This window comes from Epinephelus lanceolatus, chromosome 6 (assembly GCF_041903045.1).
Source record: "Epinephelus lanceolatus isolate andai-2023 chromosome 6, ASM4190304v1, whole genome shotgun sequence".
In the NCBI taxonomy this organism is placed as follows: Eukaryota; Metazoa; Chordata; class Actinopteri; order Perciformes; family Serranidae; genus Epinephelus; species Epinephelus lanceolatus.
The window spans coordinates 31,659,713-31,679,874 of NC_135739.1; the positions used below are offsets into that span (position 1 = coordinate 31,659,713).

The 20,162-nt window shown below is 40.3% G+C and overlaps 1 protein-coding gene across 1 annotated transcript in view; it reads right to left on the reverse strand.

Annotated features, from left to right (window-relative positions):
- Window positions 1–20,162, reverse strand: part of col24a1 (collagen type XXIV alpha 1) — a 116,576-nt gene that overhangs the window by 56,800 nt on the left and 39,614 nt on the right. The window contains exons 6-16 of the mRNA XM_033621642.2: window positions 18,263–18,316; window positions 16,911–16,964; window positions 14,511–14,555; window positions 13,624–13,677; window positions 13,066–13,110; window positions 9,157–9,210; window positions 8,284–8,328; window positions 7,251–7,304; window positions 6,771–6,815; window positions 906–959; window positions 65–109 (exon numbers count right to left, since the gene is read on the reverse strand). Coding sequence (XP_033477533.2) covers window positions 65–109; window positions 906–959; window positions 6,771–6,815; window positions 7,251–7,304; window positions 8,284–8,328; window positions 9,157–9,210; window positions 13,066–13,110; window positions 13,624–13,677; window positions 14,511–14,555; window positions 16,911–16,964; window positions 18,263–18,316 — 549 coding nt within the window. The remainder of the gene's footprint in view (window positions 1–64; window positions 110–905; window positions 960–6,770; window positions 6,816–7,250; window positions 7,305–8,283; window positions 8,329–9,156; window positions 9,211–13,065; window positions 13,111–13,623; window positions 13,678–14,510; window positions 14,556–16,910; window positions 16,965–18,262; window positions 18,317–20,162) is intronic.

A 20,162-nucleotide genomic window follows, 5' to 3' on the forward strand; every position in this document is an offset into this window, starting at 1 on the left:
TGTGAGCTGGGCTACTAACACATTACACACAAATACACAGCAATAATATAAATATTTAGATCACCTTATCACCTTTCAATCCAGGCAGGCCGGCTCGTCCTGCTGGGCCCTGCCACAGGAAGAGAAAAGAAGGGAGGGAAGGTAGAAGAATCAGTCCATTAGAGAGAGAGGGCAGAGGAACATTTTTGTAAGGAATCTGTGACTTCAATGACAGGATACATTTTAAAGCAGGGATTTGCAAATGAAATGAAGCCAGAGAGGAGTGTGCTGATGGATAATAGGAATTGACATTGAGGCAAAGGTTTTGAAAGGGTTTTTTTTCTTTATATATTTGACAGGCCAGGAAATGTATATATGGTGGTAATGGAACTTTGATGTGAAGATACATGCAATTCAGAGTCCAACCACGGACTGTATATAAAGATGGATGATGCTTCTCAACTTCCTCCCACTGTACAAAAATGAAGCAAAAATGTCTGGGAGCACTCTCGAAGCAAGGCTCTGCACAGTAGTGATCGAAGAAGGGGAGCTGCGGTATCAAGGTGCACCTGCCTGACTCAATGATGACTCAATCACAGCTGTCAATCCTAACTTCACATCCCTTTATATATATATATATATATATATATATATATATATATATATATATATATATATATATATATATATATATATATATATATATATATATATTCCATAAGTTGGTGTGGAGGGGGAGGGTTTTATGACCTGTACTACAGCCAGCCACCAGGGGGTGATTGAGATCAAGAATTTATCTTCATTTTTGGGGAGCTGTCATGTCGTCCATTTTTACATAGTCATTGAGTCCAATGGTTTATTTTGATAGTACCTTACATTAGTTTCCTAAAATTTAGAGCCTTTTCAGTAGCCAATGTCTAACTTACCTGAGGTCCCATCAGACCAGGCAGTCCTCGCAGTCCTTCAGACCCTGGGTCCCCCTGTGGGGAGAAGGAGGTACACAATGCAATTTATGCATCACAAACACACAGACAAACACAAAGGTCTGATACACGTCTGGCAAAAGGCAGTTTACTGACACTCACTGGCATTTTTCACATTAAATGTTTCTGATTTCTTCTTGGCAGGGACGTTAGTCTGACATGAACACTATCTGCTTTTTCCCAACACCAAGCATTCCTTCTTGTCACAACCGTACAACACAACTAAGCCGTGTTGGTATCCAGTTGTTTTGTATGGCTCTGGGTTTGGCCCTACTCACCACTGTGAGCCCACAACATCCACTCTAATTGACAGAGGCGAGATGAGAATGGCCAGAATGTGTGGCTGGACCGAAAAATACCCTTTACAAACAGGCAGGCACTTTGCTGGCCACTGATGGGGTGGTTTTCACAGTGACTGCAAAAACCACGTCAGAAGCGATTATGTTGTGGTGACAATGATGTGTGTGTGTGTGTCTAAGTTTGTGCAAAAACATACATGGACACACAAACACATTAAACTAAATACAGCCTCTGTACCTTGGTATATAGGTTTGGTTTCCTTTGATACTGTGGTAAACAATTTTATTGAGGAAACCAGACAGCCTGCTCACTCAAGGTTTATTTTCTCTTAGAGACTGTGGTAAGGCTTAAAGGAGAAGGGAGTAAGGGAGAAGAGATGTCAGAATCTGTTCCAAGACATTCAAGAGAAGACAGTGTCTGCCATAACCAATATGCTGAAGAAAAGCATGGTGATAAAAAAAAAATGAATACAAAGACAACTGGGAACCTTGAATTTCTTATCTCACTTCTCTGCAGTAAAGACTAAAAAATGTTACTGTCAGAGCGCTATCCTCTATCCAATCAATCAGTCAGCCTGGTCAATATGCACAAAAGTGTAAGTGAGAGGCGATTGAGAGCACATGGCTTAATTTGATGTCATCAAGACATGTGGCTTAAACTAGGAGTCCATCTGGACCCTGTAAGGCTGGTGTTTGATGCTGTGGCTCCACTGTGGTACCGCGGCAGGATGGACACAAATCACATGCACTTCATCAAAAGAGGCTTTCAACAGAGAACACATGAAAATGACACATTGAAAGGAGGAGATAAGTCGAGCAAAATAACTCTTTTTTACAAAACCGTGGTGTCCACCAGCCCAGCTGAGGTGATCTTGTACATAAACATCCCACTCTGCTATCAAGATGTAGCCTGACTGCCAGATCAGTTAGAGATCATCCAAACTATTATCACCAATCCACACTGAAGGCAAGTGATTAAAGACTTGACAAAAACCAGACTGTAGCATTCTCGTACCGCTTGTTTCAACACAAGCACTGTAGCCTCAGAAAAGCCGATCAAACATGAAATACTTCAGCGCCCAGTTAATCATATACTAGATTGTATCATATACGTGACGCAACATATGAGTAGGGAAAGCACAGCTAAATGACTTATGCAGGCCTCACCATAACACGTGTAAATGATCAGAAACTGGTGAAGTAGGAGTGACAAATCAGTAACACACACACACACATAAAAAGCTTATAAAATTTGAAACAACTATTTTTTGTCTCCACTACACTTTTGTTTTTTTTAATTCAGGCTGTGAAATAGTGTCTGGCTGCATCACATTTTATTGAGTCACACACTGGCAAAGACATCAATTGCATACCAGAATGAACACTTGCTGCTCTGTTTCTGCTCTCCATCTGATTACTTAACTAAAGTTCTGACTTTGTGTAATAGCCTCTCAATAAATGAGCGAGCACAACTGGAGCCACAAGGGTGTGATTGACACTGGTAAGTGAAAATGAGTTTTAGATGTCAAATCAACGTTCTTTGTGAGGTCTATCCTGTGTCAAAATCACTCAGCTGGAAAGTTGACTAAATATGAATTACATCAAAGATGGGATTAAGGAGGTGTAAGTATTTTGGCTCTCTTGTATGATTACTCAAAAGTACTTACAGGCAATAATTTGTTGATATAAAGACAAGTAACCACTACATCAGCTTTAATTATCAATAATTGATTTCTCTGCTTTGTTAAAAGATTGAAAAGATGAATAATACATAATGTGTAATATAAAAACATTTTGTTCAGATAAGCATTTTGAAGGCATGAGCTTTTCACAGGATTGCCTTTGCCCATGTTAAATAATTTTATACTTCATACAAATCAGGATCCTATCACCAACACTATGAATGTATCAACGCTTGATGGTGTTATGATTTATTCCACAAAAAGCCTGCAGCCACACTAGTGTCAGGACTTAATGCGCAACAAAACTACAAATGGTGAAAAGGATGAACATAACAAAAGAAGAAAGAAAAGAGAGTGAGAGAAGACTCCATTAATGCTGTGGCCAAAACTACTCTACCACAAAAGTTACAGCATCCACTCTTTCCAGACATCAACAAAGTTGTCTCTTTTTTTAACATAAAAGGGACTGACATGTCAAGATCAGCAATACATCAGACAGCACACCATCTCTAAATATGTTTCGAGATAACACAGAGCAATTGGGCACATTAACCATACAACCATTTTTCTGTGTGTAATGACTGCAGTTCATTCATGTATGCATGTGTGAACATCTGTGTTGAATCCCGTTCCTTCCAGACCATGCAAAGTGATCTGTGGGGTGACCTGAGCCATGGAAGTAACTGAAGCAGACAAACTATCAACTTATTTTTCACTGTCTTTAAGTGGCTCATTTTCAAGCTAGCATGAAGAAATCTTGTTAAACTGGACAACCTAAGGCATCCATTGGTAACAACCATGACATGCTAGCTTGTCCAGAAGGGGCCTAAATAACACTCCAAAATTAGGCTTAATTTTGGTGAGGGAAAAATTGGCAAGGCCATTTTCCAAGGGGTTTCTTGACTCTCACTTCAACATATCTGAATGAAAATGGCTTCTATGGGTACCCACGAGCCCACTCTTGACAGACAAGCACACTTTCTGCTAATCCCATGCAGTATTTTGAAAAAAAATGCAACCTCATGAAACTTTACAGCCACCAACTCGAGACACTGGGTATTCAGAGCATATATGGCTTTCATATGTATACTGGGGGAAGGGTGTTCTGAGTAATTTCGAGAACACCATCAAGACACCGAAAAAATCCAGTTCTTACAGAGATTTTCAAATGTTTTTGGTAACAAATCACAGTATGGATTTTTCTGTGCTCTGTGGATTTTTGACAATTTGACAATTTTTATCAGTTCCGTAGTGTGGTAAGAAAAGTTTTAATTTAGCTCTAAATCTCTGTAACACATTGTATAAACCCAAAAATTGCTGCAACAACTTATGAGGCATAATTAAGCAAGTTAATGGCCACCATATACTTCCATCATGAAGTTCTTAGCCCCTATACACTCAAAACTTTCAAAGTTTGAATAGGCACCTAAGTTTATAACAGATTTATGACTAAAAAAACTTGACACAGTGCTGACCTGCATCTCAAATTAATCTCCAGGTTCAAGGTTTCAAATGATGTATACCTAATATGTGGCATATATAGCTAACCTACAGTACTATAACTCCTTAAAGATTCACTGTCCTCTCCAAAAGATGACAAAAATGGATCTATGATGGGTCTCAGAGGGTTAATCTGGAGTGACAACAATTTGCTGCTGTACAAGTTACTACCAAGTTTTACAGCGACATCTTGTGACACGACCGATTACATAAGCTGGCTCACGTAAGTCTGCAACTGTGACGAAATATCAGATGTTGTAAAAAAAAAAAAAAAAAAATGCAGACGGTTTTATTTCAAAGCTGTGGTATTCTCTATATTTTTATTGCTCTACATGTGTAACCCTCTCTGTGTTTGTGTAAAAACAAAATAGTCTGCATGTTTCATGTCTGACTGTGTCTGTAGTAAAGATGACTTACAGCCAGTAGCTGAGGTGAAGGTTAACGAAACCCCATCCATCCAGATGTGTCTAGCACACAGTGAGTGACCCCTTAAGCACCCCAATAAATCCCCATGCTATGAGGGCAGCAAACCAGTGTCAATGAAGCTTGAAATGGTGGCACAGGAAAGGTGCTGTACATACACAGTTTTATCTATTGACATGAACAGGGGGATGTTTTAGAGGCCTCTGTAAAGTCAGACTTTTTAACAATTGTACGTACTGCAGTAAAAAGACAACATGCCTTCTATAAGGCCTGTGACAGTCTACATGTTTCTTACTGCAGTCATAAGAGAGAGCCTCCCAGGTGTTCATGCTGCTAATATTAAATCCTTTGGCAGCCTGCTCTGACAGAAAAAACAGTTATAAAGGACGATTGTGCAATCAGTGTAGCACGACCCATACGTACACTTATTGTAAGGCAGCCCTCTCCGGTGGCCACAGTTATTATTACCACAGTAGAGGAGAAAGTGAGATGATGAAGTATAAAAAGCAACAAAGCCCACATAATGTTGCATAAAGATTGCAGAAACCCCTATAGGGTGGGTGGGAGGGAGGGTCGATGGGTCAAACAAGCACAGGACTTTCATCCACGAGACCTGTGCTCATGCCCAAAAGTCACCTTTGACTTCTTTTAAGAAGAACACAGCCTAGTATGCTAGCATGTGTAGCATACTATGCTGGTAACGTATGTGATGTCTGTCATGCGACATGTTACACTGGGGACAAAAGTACTTAAATAAAGCCAAACTGCGACCACTTTTTCTAAACCTAATCACCTAGTTTTGCCGCCTAAACCTTACCATGCATTTTTATAGCCTAACTGCGACAGTTTCAGAATATTAAGGATGTGTTTAAACTGAAACCGTTAGGCGTTAACATATGTAATCTGGGGACAGTCAGAAAAGTTGTTTTGGAAGTCAGTGGAAACTGACCTATTCTCTAATTCAGGTATGAGACAGTGTTGCAGCTGGATTTTTTTTCATTATTTACACCCCATATACTGTATGTCACATTTGTGACATTGTTTAGGATACACTGTACCCAAGCATGAACTGTGGTCAGAGTAATTTACATCTTCATAACTATGGGTGCTGGAAAATTGGCAAAAGGAGGTGATCATGATCTTAATCCCACATGAATCAGGATACACTGTACCCAAGCATGAACTGTGGTCAGAGTAATTTACATCTTCATAACTATGGGTGCTGGAAAATTGGCAAAAGGAGGTGATCATGATCTTAATCCCACATGAATCAGCCATGTCTATAATTTGTCAGGTAAAAGTTCCACCACAAATTACCTACCTTATTTCACCAAACATACAGAGCCTTATCCCATTTCTTAATCACAAGGCCCCTGGAAATATTATTCCCATGTCGGTAGGGCTTAAGTCAATTTTTTGGAACTTTTCGCCTTTTTTGGCACTGCCATACCCATGGCGTTAGCAATGTTTAGGATGCATGATGTGCAGCCAAGACAGTTTAATTCTAATTCCAACCCTTCTTATATTCTATTCTTTTGAGTCCCTGTGGATTACAGTAGTGGCCGTCAGTAACTGTAAGAAATAAGATCTGAAAAAAAGCTCTACAGCAAGTCTAACCACACATTTTGAAAAATTAACAAAAAAAGGCAGCACAAAAATCCACTTTTATCATTCATGGAGAAACACAGCACATCCTGCTATCCATCATCCAAACTCCATTCTAACCACTACAGACAGACAAGTAGAAAGAAAGATGGACAGACAAGCAATCTTGGAAACAAGTACAAGGAGAGTCAGAAGCAGAGCTGTGAGCCAAGTGAATGACTGATCAAACATAGCGCCTATTAGGCATGGGAAACGTTACACATGAACAAAAATAATAATGTTGCAAAACTGATACTCACCCTCAGACCAGGAAAACCGCCTATGCCAATCCCACCAACAGGCCCCTGTGAAACATCACAGCAACATCCTAAGTACACAGGACAGGACACTTACAGTATTGCACATTCCTCATTTCCAAGGGTGCACTGGAAATACTGTAAGTGTAACTTCATGTCTTCATCTTTTTGTGTCCATCTTCTTTGATGGCAGCAGAATTTTTCCTATGAAAATGTGCTCAGACTTGGTGTGAAAGGTTTATGTTCAAAATCTTATGTTTGTATTATTATTATCATTATTATTATGAATACAGAGGTGGTGACAAAAGGCCCTAACACACATTAAACTTATCACTGATGAGTGAGGACAAGAAACAAGCATGGAAACTCAAACTTCATAGATGGGGGACAGAAAGGTGAAATAACAGGCAGAGGTAGATGAAAAATGTCGGATAAAAAAAAGAGGACAGCTGAATTCACCAAGAGGCAATCAAAAGTTCTCACCTCATTGCCATCAGGACCAGGAGGCCCCCTCTCCCCCGCATCACCCACCACACCCTGTAAGGGAAGTACATCCATGCTCAATTTAAGTACATCAGGGCAATCACTGCCAATTATACCCTCCACTTGGCAGTATAAAGCACGTTTATACAGGTGAATTAACAGTAGTTTATTTTGTTTTTTCCACTGTTACTTGACTTCTATGTTTTCTGTCCAAGGCATCCAATCTTTACTTATCATATAGCATTTAACATGCAATTTCCCCAGGTTGTTGCTCAAGATCAAATTTGCAATGACATGGTATGATAATAATGCCTATTTAATGAAGCAAGATAAGCTAGTGCTTTGGTGAGCTTGTGGACGAGCTTACAACAGCCCTGAGGCCACAGACTTTAATCCAGTTAGCCAGACATCCTTTAATGTTCCAAAGAAAACCCTTTGGATGAAACAGACACTGGGCTGACTGCCCACTTGGCAACTTCAATCCAGAGAAGCTAAGGCTTGTTTTTAAAACATTAACTTTTCACAGTGTGAGGGCCCAACCTTGACATTCCATTAGTCTTCATCTTAGTCTTTTTTTCAAAGCCACCCGGGAACAAACCTGGCATTGCAGGACTTATGCCAAAAAACATGCAATCAAACATTTTCAAAGTGGTTTGCCACACCTTGTTAAATCATTTTAAGAAGTTATTCCTCTCTCTTCTTTTCTGTCTCTGCAGTGTTTAACTAGTGGTCCTCAGTGTCCTGCTGCTTTAGCACATTCACAAGAGACGCAGTGTACACATGAATCGAAATGTCCCCGGGGCTTTTGTGGTTGTGAAGTACTGCTATTTTAAGAGGACATACTGTATACATTATCACATGGATAACATTTCTATCCGTTTTTACAATCTTCCTGATTTTCCAGATGAGATGACCCAGACAATTACGCCTGCAGCTGTCTCCTCATAGCTATTGATAGATGACAAAGGTATACATTTTTGTGTCTGGAAGCACCTATGAGCTATGGCAGGAATCAAAATTAATTAAATATTACGTGTCTTCCTTTGGGGCCGGGTTTTCCAACAGGACCAGGAATGCCCTAGAAAAGAAAACAAGTGGATAAGTGACTCGAATCAAGGGAATAAAACTGCTGCTCACAGGGAATTGGTGGAACAAGTTTTAGCCACTGGACTAAAATTGAGAGATTTTTACTGGCTATAGAAGAAGGACAATGCACTGTTCATCTAACTGCATGTATCTATCTGAACAGAACGTGAGAAAACCACCCTCTTCTACAAAGAAACTCAGCCTACTGTGAGCCAGGATTCAAAGACTGTTTCATCACATTGAACTAATAGTTCCCTTGGCACAAACCAAACTGATGTGCAGCAACCCGCAAGAGAGCTGTATAACATATAGAATGAAGACCAGGATTTTATTGAGACTGGAATCTCACAGGAAAGAAGAAATAAGTGATGTCATTCAGGCAGCTTAAATGGAAAATATAAATTTTCTTCACATTTTTTGGTAGCCTAAGAATTTAATGCAGTAAGTGACAGCTTTAAATAACTGCTGCCAAACACATTTTACTTTTACCCAATAGTTTGAAAAAACTGACAGAAAAAATACAAATGGCTGTGAGTAAAAAGATGTTCTGACATACATCTGTAAGAAGCTCAACATATATCAAGATGTACTGGAACAGAGCTTAGTGCAGAGTGCTAAAACCAAAATTCTTGTGAAAGCTGACATCTATCAAACCTCCATCAGGGAGGTAAAGTATAAGACAAAGTAGGTGGAAAAATGGAGTGGAAAGATGAAGAAGAGGACACTATATGAGATAAATGTGAGTAGTTTTGACAATGAAAATGTGTCCAAGTACACAGGATTCAGGAATAGCGAATCAAAAGACCTTGACATTACTCACTTTCTCGCCCTCTGGCCCTGGTGGCCCAGCGACGCCAGGAGGCCCGATGAAACCCTGGAAATCAGTAATATTTCATTTTAAAATATTGTTTAAACAATACAATACCATTTTAAGCAGCGTGATACAGCATCTCATTAAAACAATCTCATCACATTACTTCTATTCTATTTAGCATAAACACTGCACATTGCTGATTAACTTTGTGATCGTAAAATAATGACGATAGATGTCACAGAACAGCATGGGAATTACTTTTCACCGTGACCAACAAGCCACAATCTATTAGTCATACAGTACAGGCCAAAAGTTTGGACACACCTTCTCATTCAATGCATTTTCTTTATTTTCATGACTATTTACATTGTAGATTCTCACTGAAGGCATCAAAACTATGAATGAACACATGTGGAGTTATGTACTTAACAAAAAAAGGTGAAATAACTGAAAACATGTTTTATATTCTAGTTTCTTCAAAATAGCCACCCTTTGCTCTGATTACTGCTTTGCACACTCTTGGCATTCTCTCCATGAGCTTCAAGAGGTAGTCACCTGAAATGGTTTTCCAACAGTCTTGAAGGAGTTCCCAGAGGTGTTTAGCACTTGTTGGCCCCTTTGCCTTCACTCTGCGGTCCAGCTCACCCCAAACCATCTCGATTGGGTTCAGGTCCGGTGACTGTGGAGGCCAGGTCATCTGCCGCAGCACTCCATCACTCTCCTTCTTGGTCAAATAGCCCTTACACAGCCTGGAGGTGTGTTTGGGGTCATTGTCCTGTTGAAAAATAAATGATCGTCCAACTAAACGCAAACCAGATGGGATGGCATGTCGCTGCAGGATGCTGTGGTAGCCATGCTGGTTCAGTGTGCCTTCAATTTTGAATAAATCCCCAACAGTGTCACCAGCAAAACACCCCCACACCATCACACCTCCTCCTCCATGCTTCACAGTGGGAACCAGGCATGTGGAATCCATCCGTTCACCTTTTCTGCATCTCACAAAGACACGGCGGTTGGAACCAAAGATCTCAAATTTGGACTCATCAGACCAAAGCACAGATTTCCACTGGTCTAATGTCCATTCCTTGTGTTTCTTGGCCCAAACAAATCTCTTCTGCTTGTTGCCTCTCCTTAGCAGTGGTTTCCTAGCAGCTATTTGACCATGAAGGCCTGATTCGCGCAGTCTCCTCTTAACAGTTGTTCTAGAGATGGGTCTGCTGCTAGAACTCTGTGTGGCATTCATGTGGTCTCTGATCTGAGCTGCTGTTAACTTGCGATTTCTGAGGCTGGTGACTCGGATGAACTTATCCTCAGAAGCAGAGGTGACTCTTGGTCTTCCTTTCCTGGGTCGGTCCTCATGTGTGCCAGTTTCGTTGTGGCGCTTGATGGTTTTTGCGACTCCACTTGGGGACACATTTAAAGTTTTTGCAATTTTCCGGACTGACTGACCTTCATTTCTTAAAGTAATGATGGCCACTGGTTTTTCTTTAGTTAGCTGATTGGTTCTTGCCATAATATGAATTTTAACAGTTGTCCAATAGGGCTGTCGGCTGTGTATTAACCTGACTTCTGCACAACACAACTGATGGTCCCAACCCCATTGATAAAGCAAGAAATTCCACTAATTAACCCTGATAAGGCACACCTGTGAAGTGGAAACCATTTCAGGTGACTACCTCTTGAAGCTCATGGAGAGAATGCCAAGAGTGTGCAAAGCAGTAATCAGAGCAAAGGGTGGCTATTTTGAAGAAACTAGAATATAAAACATGTTTTCAGTTATTTCACCTTTTTTTGTTAAGTACATAACTCCACATGTGTTCATTCATAGTTTTGATGCCTTCAGTGAGAATCTACAATGTAAATGGTCATGAAAATAAAGAAAACGCATTGAATGAGAAGGTGTGTCCAAACTTTTGGCCTGTACTGTATGTACAGGTGGAAACTTTGGTCCTAAGGTGGTGTTGGACAAAAATCCAAATCATTTTAACAGATGATTATTCATATCAAATACTGGCAATTTAGGCAGTGGTAGCTTGCATGTCTTGGCCTGGTCACAAAGACCAAATGAAAGACAAACACTGCCATCCATATGCCCTGCCAAAAGGGTTAAAAAAAAAAGAGGATCATACTGTCATACAAGTTTCTTTCTTCATATATTCTCTGGAATTCTGATACATCTGTGACCATGACCTTGATGTATTATGTGGGTTAAGTTCTAGAGGAATATTTGGTGCACTGGCTTCTGTGAGTTGACATGCTGCTGTGTTGTGCTATGACCCATTCAAGTGCTGGGGGCGGGGCGCCCCCCTAATATGATGGTAGGGGAAACACTGGTATTGTTCAGGGGGCCACATTTTCAAAAAGCTAAGGGTCCAGAGCTGGATATTTCCCTGAACTATTATTTTCCTTATGTATGTACACTTGACACAACACGCTACCACATTTTCTAAGCTTCTATGTTGCCACACACAATTTACATTTACTGTTTACATTTTTGTTCACCTAGTTGGCTGCAGTTTATCTTTTGGCAATATTTAAATGAGACATGTCGAATAAAGCGATTTGTTAAGCTCTGATTTGTTTACATTTCCTGACAGAATCTACTGTCACACATGATGCGTTTATGACTGTCAGATGTTTCAAAAAAAGACATGATGTCTGTTTATACAGTTTCTGGTTATAATAAATGGTGTCATTTGGTGAGTTTAAAAGAAAACATGCCTTTCAAACCCCCTAGTGAGTTGTGGGATTCAAAGGCAACTAGGCAAAGTGCAAAGGAGAGCTCTACTGATTTGCAGGGTTTGTTGTGCCAAAATGTCGATTATTCACGATTTTTTTGTTCTTCAGGTTTGAAATTCTGTGTATTTGTAAACAGAACTGATGGGTGGGCTGGTCTGGCTTGATGAGCACACTGGGGTTGGCTCACAGGCCGCCAGCTGGATCGGCCTGTATTTAGTGTTATTCAACAAAATGCATTTTATGTATGAGCTCTAACACAAGTCAGGAATGCATTTCCTTCCTCATAAAACATGTGCAAAGCCAATTTTTTGGTAAGTATTTTAAATCAAGCAGCGTTTACACTGATGTGTATCTTGTGGAGTTACCGCCACCTGTCAATTAGTGTAATAGTCTGCAACTATTGTCAGGAATGTGCATTGCAACACTGACATGCATGTGTGTATGCATGAATGCATGTGTGTCCTCATGCACATGGATTACATCTATATCACAATGTTTTAATGTAAAGCCCTGGTATATATTAGCTGTACTGTCACTATGGACACAATTACTGTGGTTTTTTGTTTTTTTTGTTTTTTTTTTTTTTACCTTGGCTGCATTCAAGTATTTATGTCAGTTGGCAGAGGATGTAGTCAGAGAAAAAGAAGGAGACAGCCAACCCTGTCTCCTTTTTCTCTTTCATACCCTCACATTTACATCTTATCAGCGTACTGTTTGTCTTTGTGGCTCTTTTTCATGCTGCTAGCCTCACTCTGACATCGTAATCCCAGCTATTCTCTTTCCCTGGACTGCAACGCTCCACTTAAGTCCATTCTCTCACTAGCTCATTTGAAGCCCCTTTCATCTGCTTTCATGTTTTCTCCCCTCTGTTTGTCTTCCATCCTCTTCTCTTTATTCTCTTCTTCTGTTTTTAGGGCATTCTTGCTTGCTGAGCAATTAACAATAGTCAGACAAACCAGTCAACCTTTATAGAGACAACCCAGAGCCTGGACCAGCCCCCACAAGAAGTCTTACATCAGGTCGTATGTCAGAAATACAACTCAGATTCCTGGCAGTCTTTCTGGAGCGAGGCTGTGGGCCTGACACTGTCCTAATCCTTTCAGGAAATGAAGTGTTCAATCCAGCGCTGCTGAAGAAGAGAGGGCAGAATGAGAGCAAAGAGCCACTTGTACTTACACGGACACCTTTAGGCCCTGGGTTACCTTGTGGCCCAGCCGAGCCCTGCAAAAAAAGGAAAGACTCGGGTGAGGTGGACCAATTATTACGGTGCGGGCAAGCTCAGTGATTTCACATGGTGAGGGAAACAAACACATCGGACTCTGAATGGCCTTATAAGAGAAATACAGCGAGCTTGACTGACAGACAGCTAAAAGAAAACACATTTTTTATATTAAGTTGCACTTTATATTTCCTCATGCACACTGCTGGCAGTGCACATGGTTAAAAGCCCACAGACAGCACACATGAAAAGACATCAGGGAACCAGTTTCATTCATTTATGGATTTCATTGTAAACTGCATTTTCAATATACTGTCGTGGAAATAGCAGTTGTTGGCACTTAATTCCAACTGCAAAGTGGGTAAGAAAAGTGCACAGGAAAGCAGAAAGAAGTGTGCATTATGCAGTTATCATTATCACTGCTGTGTATTTTCTAGAGTTCTTGGGAGAGTAATGAAGAATCTAAGAGGATTGGTGGAGGAACTGGAAGCATATTTTTGTATTTTTCACTGCACCTGCCTGCCAGGGTAACCTGCAGCCCCGGTTTCCCCAGGAAGTCCTGGTATGCCCTGCAGTGGCGGAGAGAGGGAGAGAATGAACGGTGAAAAGGGAGATTAGATGGATGGATAAAGTGAAAGAGGAGACACACAGACCTCTACCAGCATTGCCAACTGAGGAATAAAACAAGCACTGTTCATTCAAGACAGCCTCCACCAAGACAAGCCAGTCTATGAACTGTACCTTTCTGCACCCCTCCCTCATTGTCTCATTCTGCTGGCTTGTTTTCAGCCCACCATTTAAATGACACTTTGCGTTTTAAATATTCAGCTGATGCTAAATTTAAAACAACCATCAGTTGCTGTAATCACTATTTTATTGATGACTTTGCATATATCACAGACCATGAACAGATCAATTTTTACAATAATCCTTAACAGACCTTTAAAAAGCACAAAAGTTTTAATAATCTAAATCTCAATCTCAGAGCGAAAAGCCTTCTGATGACAGCGTGTGAGGAGAGTCTGTGTAATGGGGCTCATTAATTGTTAGCATTTTGATGAGGTGAGGAGTTTTTCCGTCAAGGAGAGCGCGGGATAAACATAAGATTAAAGGAATTTCTGACTAGAGGGGACAGCTGAAGGACTGATGTAACTGGTTGGTGACGCACACAGGCACAGCTGTGTGTGTGTGTGTGTTTGTGTGTCTATGTGTGTGCACATATGTTTATGAACTAATCCTGTCTGTGTATGTAAGAATGCTGTAACATACAACACTAGCATCACTGTATCCCAGAATGTGTCTTCAATCGTCTCACACACATGTCCCATCAGCCTTAAAGACAACTGCTGCACTCTAGAAAAATAAAACTCTCTCTTGCTCACACACACAAACACACACTTACTTGTTCTCCTGGCAGTCCGGGTGGTCCTGGATGACCTTTAGGACCCTTGAAAATAGAATAAAACAAATGTATTTTCAGTATTTTTACCCAAGGTAGGTCAACTTCACTGTATGGGCTTGGTATTGTGTGATTGGCACTCTTTTCTACACCACAGCGACAACAAAAACAATGTCACGTAGATGATTACGCAAGTATACTCCGGTACTGAACAACATTACTTATGTGAAAGCTGAGCGGCGGAGGAGTGGAAAGGGAGGGCACTTATACCTGGCCATGGTATGAATCAATCGTAGCTAATATTAAAAGGATCACAATAAAGGTGTGCCAGCAAAGACCTTCCGAGGAAAATAAAGTGTTTTTGATCAATAAAGCATGTAAACATGATGCAGTAGTAATGCAAGAATAAACCTGGCAAATAGAGGGAAAACAGCTCTTTTGCAGAGTACAGTGTGGGTAAGGTTTTAAATAAAACTGACACAATTAAACCATAAAAATGTTCTATAAAATTAATTGTTGCCTTATTCTAATCCACATTTAGTTTTGTGCTACAGCCAAATTCCGCATTAAGTTAAACAAGCACTTCTTCTTTATAAGCTAAACAAGATTTATTGTTCAGTAAATCAGAGCTTTTCTTCCCTTAAGCCCTTTTATTTTTCCCTTTGACCTGATTATCAACAACAGATGCTTAGGGCTCCAAAACACAAGGTCAGAGGCAGGTCATTATCTTTTTGGGGCAGCGTGAGATCTTCTTGCATGGTGCCACTGACTCTGTCGTGTGCTTTAGAGGTTGTGACACATGATCCTTCACACTCAATAAAAGGCCCACTTGGAGGTATAGAGCATAGGCCCCAAGTCAGTCATTTCCTCTGGAAAAACTTGACAGGGCACAGTCCATGTGTTCAGTATATTAGGTTCAGCTATTGCAAACACTGGGATGGCCTCCAGGGAGGTAAGGTGAAGGCCAGCTATGTGAAGACCAGACTTAGAGCTTCAATAAGACGCTATCTGAACAACTGTGTAGTCTACACAGTTGTCTAGGTAGACATAGGTCTAGGTGTGTGTGCACTGGTGGATATATGGAGAATGCCAGTGTCCTACATTTTACTGATAGCAGCGTCCATGTAATTCTCCTTCTTTAGGCATGATAATGACCTGAGGAAGCATGGGATATTGTGTGTGTCATTGACCCCCGACCCTGGGCAGGGTGCCTTTCCTCTTTTGGGTGACCTTTGACCTTGACCTCAAAGCCTATCGCGTTTAAGCGCAGTAGCACCGCAGCCTAACAGCCAGCTCTTTAGCTGTGAGAAAGAGGGACAGCAAAACAGATGGAACTACATGCAGTAACAGAGGTATGCAAAAACAGTGAAGAAAAAAAACAGTGTGAGGCAGACAGATGGATGCAAGACAAAAAAAAGCAAGAAAATGTCCTAAATATGTTTTTATTTCTATTTCTCTTGAGATAAAGACAGATGGAAAAACTGAAGACAAGCAGAGAGCAGGGTGGGCAGCAGTCTGTCTCTGACTGGGTAACCTAATACTGACCACATTAAGAGGCCTCAGCTAATGTCTGTGGCTAATACGTTGAGGGAGAACACAGTTGGAACACTGACACTGTGTGTGTGTGTGTGTGTGTGTGTGTGTGTGTGTGTGTGTGTGTGTGTGTGTGTGTACTACATTCAGGGTCTGGGCCAAAATTACCTGCACATGGCTCTCACTTCTGATGTCACAAGCAAACATGAAAGTGCCTGAGCCAAAAATGGCAGTGGCTAGCAGTGCTAGTTGCGCTAACAGTGCTAATATTATTAACATGAGGGAGAAATGGAGAGTGGATTTACGCTTCTGCCACTATCAGCAGTAATCGTTGTACAAGTGCAGTGCAGAACAGATGACTAGCTTGCCAGTGGTACATGAAGGAGGAGACACACATGCACAAATGTGCATGTGCGGCCGAAAAAGAGGAACAGAGAAGATCGGACTAAAACACAAACAGAGAGAGTGTGACCTGGTTCTCTGTTGAAGATACAATTACTCCATTATATCTTTGCAAAGCAAATAATTGTTTGCTGCTACATTAATGTTTAAATTCTCACTTACAGAACCTCTAAACTTTACTCTTAAATCTAGCTTTAACTTGTATGCACTAACAATGTGTGAGAGAACTTATTCTGCCCCATCAGTACAAATTATTTATGGACAGCAGTAAAGTGCTGTTTTAAAAGTAAAGAAAATGCTGTTTTTAAAATATATGCTGCAAAGCAATAAGTTTCTTAAAATCAGCAAATTGAACTCCTTGGACACGTCATACAAAATAATGCCTGAGAGTTAGTCTTCTGAGCCTTCTTCTAGCTTCAGCAACAGCTGCTGGTTTATCCACACGTAGTTTAATAAACTAAATCTTACCAGTGGACCTGGAAATCCATCCGGCCCAGGCAAACCTGGTGGACCTCTGTCACCCTGTTGGAACAAATGAGAGAGAGTGTAACATAACACTTACAAAATAGTGGGATGCAATACACACCATTTTTACAGAGATGAAAGCAGTAAGACAGATACTCTCAGATGACTAATGAACAACAGGGCAATGGTTCAAAAAAGACTATTCATTATTTTGGATCACTGTAAAAAAAAAAAAAAGAAAATCTAATGTTTAACTTGAGCAGAAAAAAAGTGGTTGATTTTCCACAGGTGAGTGAGAAGGACAATTAAAAAATGCTTTTGTACTTCAGGCACTGTCTACCATCTGTCTATATTGAAGACGTCTTATTTAAGCTGCCTTAATGAAAACCATATGCTGAGCAATATTCAGATAAGAAAAATCAGATAAGACATAAGGTTAGAGAGTCAATGGAGATTAGAGATTTTTTGTTAATACAGACAAACACACTAAGAGAGGGAGACCGATGCAACTGCTACAAAAGTGAAAGACTTATTTCAAAGAGTGATGAGAGGTTTGCAATAATTGATGGGGATGACATCATGGTGAAGCTGGTAAAATACTGAATGGACACACGCAATGTTTGGTTCTAAGTGAAATTTCACATTATTCTAGCCATCCCAGAAAGGCTCTGAAGGCAGAAATGATGACTTTCTTAGGGGATTTCTATGAGCGCACAGAGCATTAAAACTTGAAGGGAAAAAGATACTTTTGGAGCTTAATTATTTCAAGACATTTAGCAGTCCTGCTGAGGAAAATCATTACTGTGATGAAGTCTGGAGGAAAAAGAGACAAGGATGGAGAGACAGTAGAGAATGAGAGAGACCAGCTGTGTTGACGCCAGACAAATCAAAGAAAATAGAATGAGTCAGAACTGCAGAAAAGGGGTTTAGAAGAAGTTGCTGAATGAACAACAAATATATACAGAAAACAGTTTAACAGATGAAATTCAAATACTTTCATCATCCACAAATTAAAAAAATGTTGATGTAGATTTGTTAAATCATTTGTATTACATAATTTCAACCATGGTCTGAACCGACATTTTAGGATCATTTTCACAACATTTGGCTCAAATGACTAGGAAATAAAATCAAGAGCAGAGAAAAAAGGTAGTCAGTGAGCAGAGACCAAGTGTCTGAGTGAGGACTGATGTGAAAACTGGAAGCACAATTACCAGTACAGGTAAAACGTCTCAAGACAAGTATCACTGTCAAAGCAGTTAAGGCTTTGTGACAAACAAGAGCCCCTGAGAGAAACACAAAATAGCACAGAGGGACAGGCAGCATGACACAGAGACTAGTGGCAGATTTCTTACCTTCTCTCCTGGTGGAGCCTGGCCTGGAGACAGCCCAGGGTCTCCCTTTGAACCCTGGAACAGAAAAAATATAACTTTGTTATTTCATAACTTTTGAGTACAGTCATGAAACACCCAATTGTGATATCAGCATTAGAGCTTTTTATTTTATCAAAATAACTGAAAGGTTTTCATTTTGAGAAGTACAATAATTGTGAGTATACAAGTAAAGTAAGCAGGATGAATCTGCATGTTTTCTCTTGGATTCTCTGGACTGCTTTGCCCATTAACTCTTAGTTTGTTTTATATAACATTAAAGCTATAACCAAGCATCTAAAACCGTGGTGCTGTGTAGAGGCCAATGTGAAGATGCCCTAAGATGCTTTTACTCTAATGGTAGCAAGATGCTAGCATGACAAAAACATTCAACTTAATTGAAGTCAACAGGAAAAATCCCCAACTTTTCTAGAAATGCAAAGTTTTCTCCCACAAGATGATGTAAGGACATTTAAGTGGCAAGCTGTGGTTTTTACCACACTGCTGTTCAAATTAGGATATTGTGGCACTAAACAGCTCTCAAGACCACAGTGGGAATTAAAGTTACAAATCTCAAAATGTCCCTTTAGAAATCTATGGGTGAAGTCAAAGAGGTTACCTACATATTTGTCTACGGTCTATGGTTGCAACAGTTTGTAGCTCAGTTCAAAACATGACAGGGTACAGGCTTTACAGAGGGAGGTGTGTGTTCTACATTAAGACTAAGCACTGGAAAGCATCATCCACACTGGAAAAAGGTACCAGACTTGGTGAGTATGTGTGAGGACACTTTGCCTTTGAAGAGACAACTTTTGCTTTTGGAAAATTTCTGTGGTTCATCCTTAACTTGAAGCTGTTCCATTAACAATGATGATAATCCACACAATTTACTGACACCAGTGAATGGTAAGGATGCTTAAAGCCTTTTTAAAAACAGCACTTTAAAGTAACTTAAAAAAAGACAAGAATTTCAGAAGGCCCAAATAAGGCTAAATCTTGCACACATGCTGTCTCTTTAGTTTAGGAATTTGAGTTCCTTGCAGCTTCTACTGCATAGAAGTATAATAGATACAGTTAAGTACAATTTGCCATATAAAATAAAGCACTGATCTAGACATCATTGCAGAGTTATCATCAACATTTCTTCACAGTGATTCAGCAGGACAGTACCACTTTGTAATGAAATACAAATGCCTTGAGGATCTGGACCTCACTCAGTTTCTGTGACATCCCAGACCACATGTGTAATTCCCGCAAGGCAGATAATAAGTCCAACAAGTCTGTCAGAACGGAGCTGATGTTAAAGGGAAATTTCGGTTTATTTCAACCCGTCTCTTATCGTCCTAAATTTGTTTCAAGTCACTAGTGACATAGAAAAAATAGTTAGCATGTTAGCCGTTAGCCTAGATACAGCCGTAGCGTCAGACCTGTTAAAACTTAATTGAACGGGCATCCTTTCAAGTGCAAAGTTAGTCCACTAAACAAGCTTTTTCTCCACAAAGACCACCTCATATCGTTAGGATAAATGTCAGAGAACATATAGAAAACGACATGTAAACATGTTGTCTTACCTTACCGGTGTGGTGCCATGTTTGTTGTTTACCATTTAGCTAAGGCTGCAACCGGTCCCATTTCTTGCAACAGAGGTATTTCTCTTCTGTGGGCACTAGGGTACAGCATTCACAGGTAACGTTACACCACTGACCTCCAGAGCTAAATCCTTCCAGCAGCCATTCCTCCTCTGTCGTCCTCTAACGTTACCTGTTGTGCCTCTCTCTCTCCTCCTCCATTCTTCGATTTCACGAAGCTCTTCGTCAGTGTATTCTGGCTCAAATAAATAAGGGCGGCCAACCTCTGCGAAATCAAATTCCTCCTCCACAAAGTC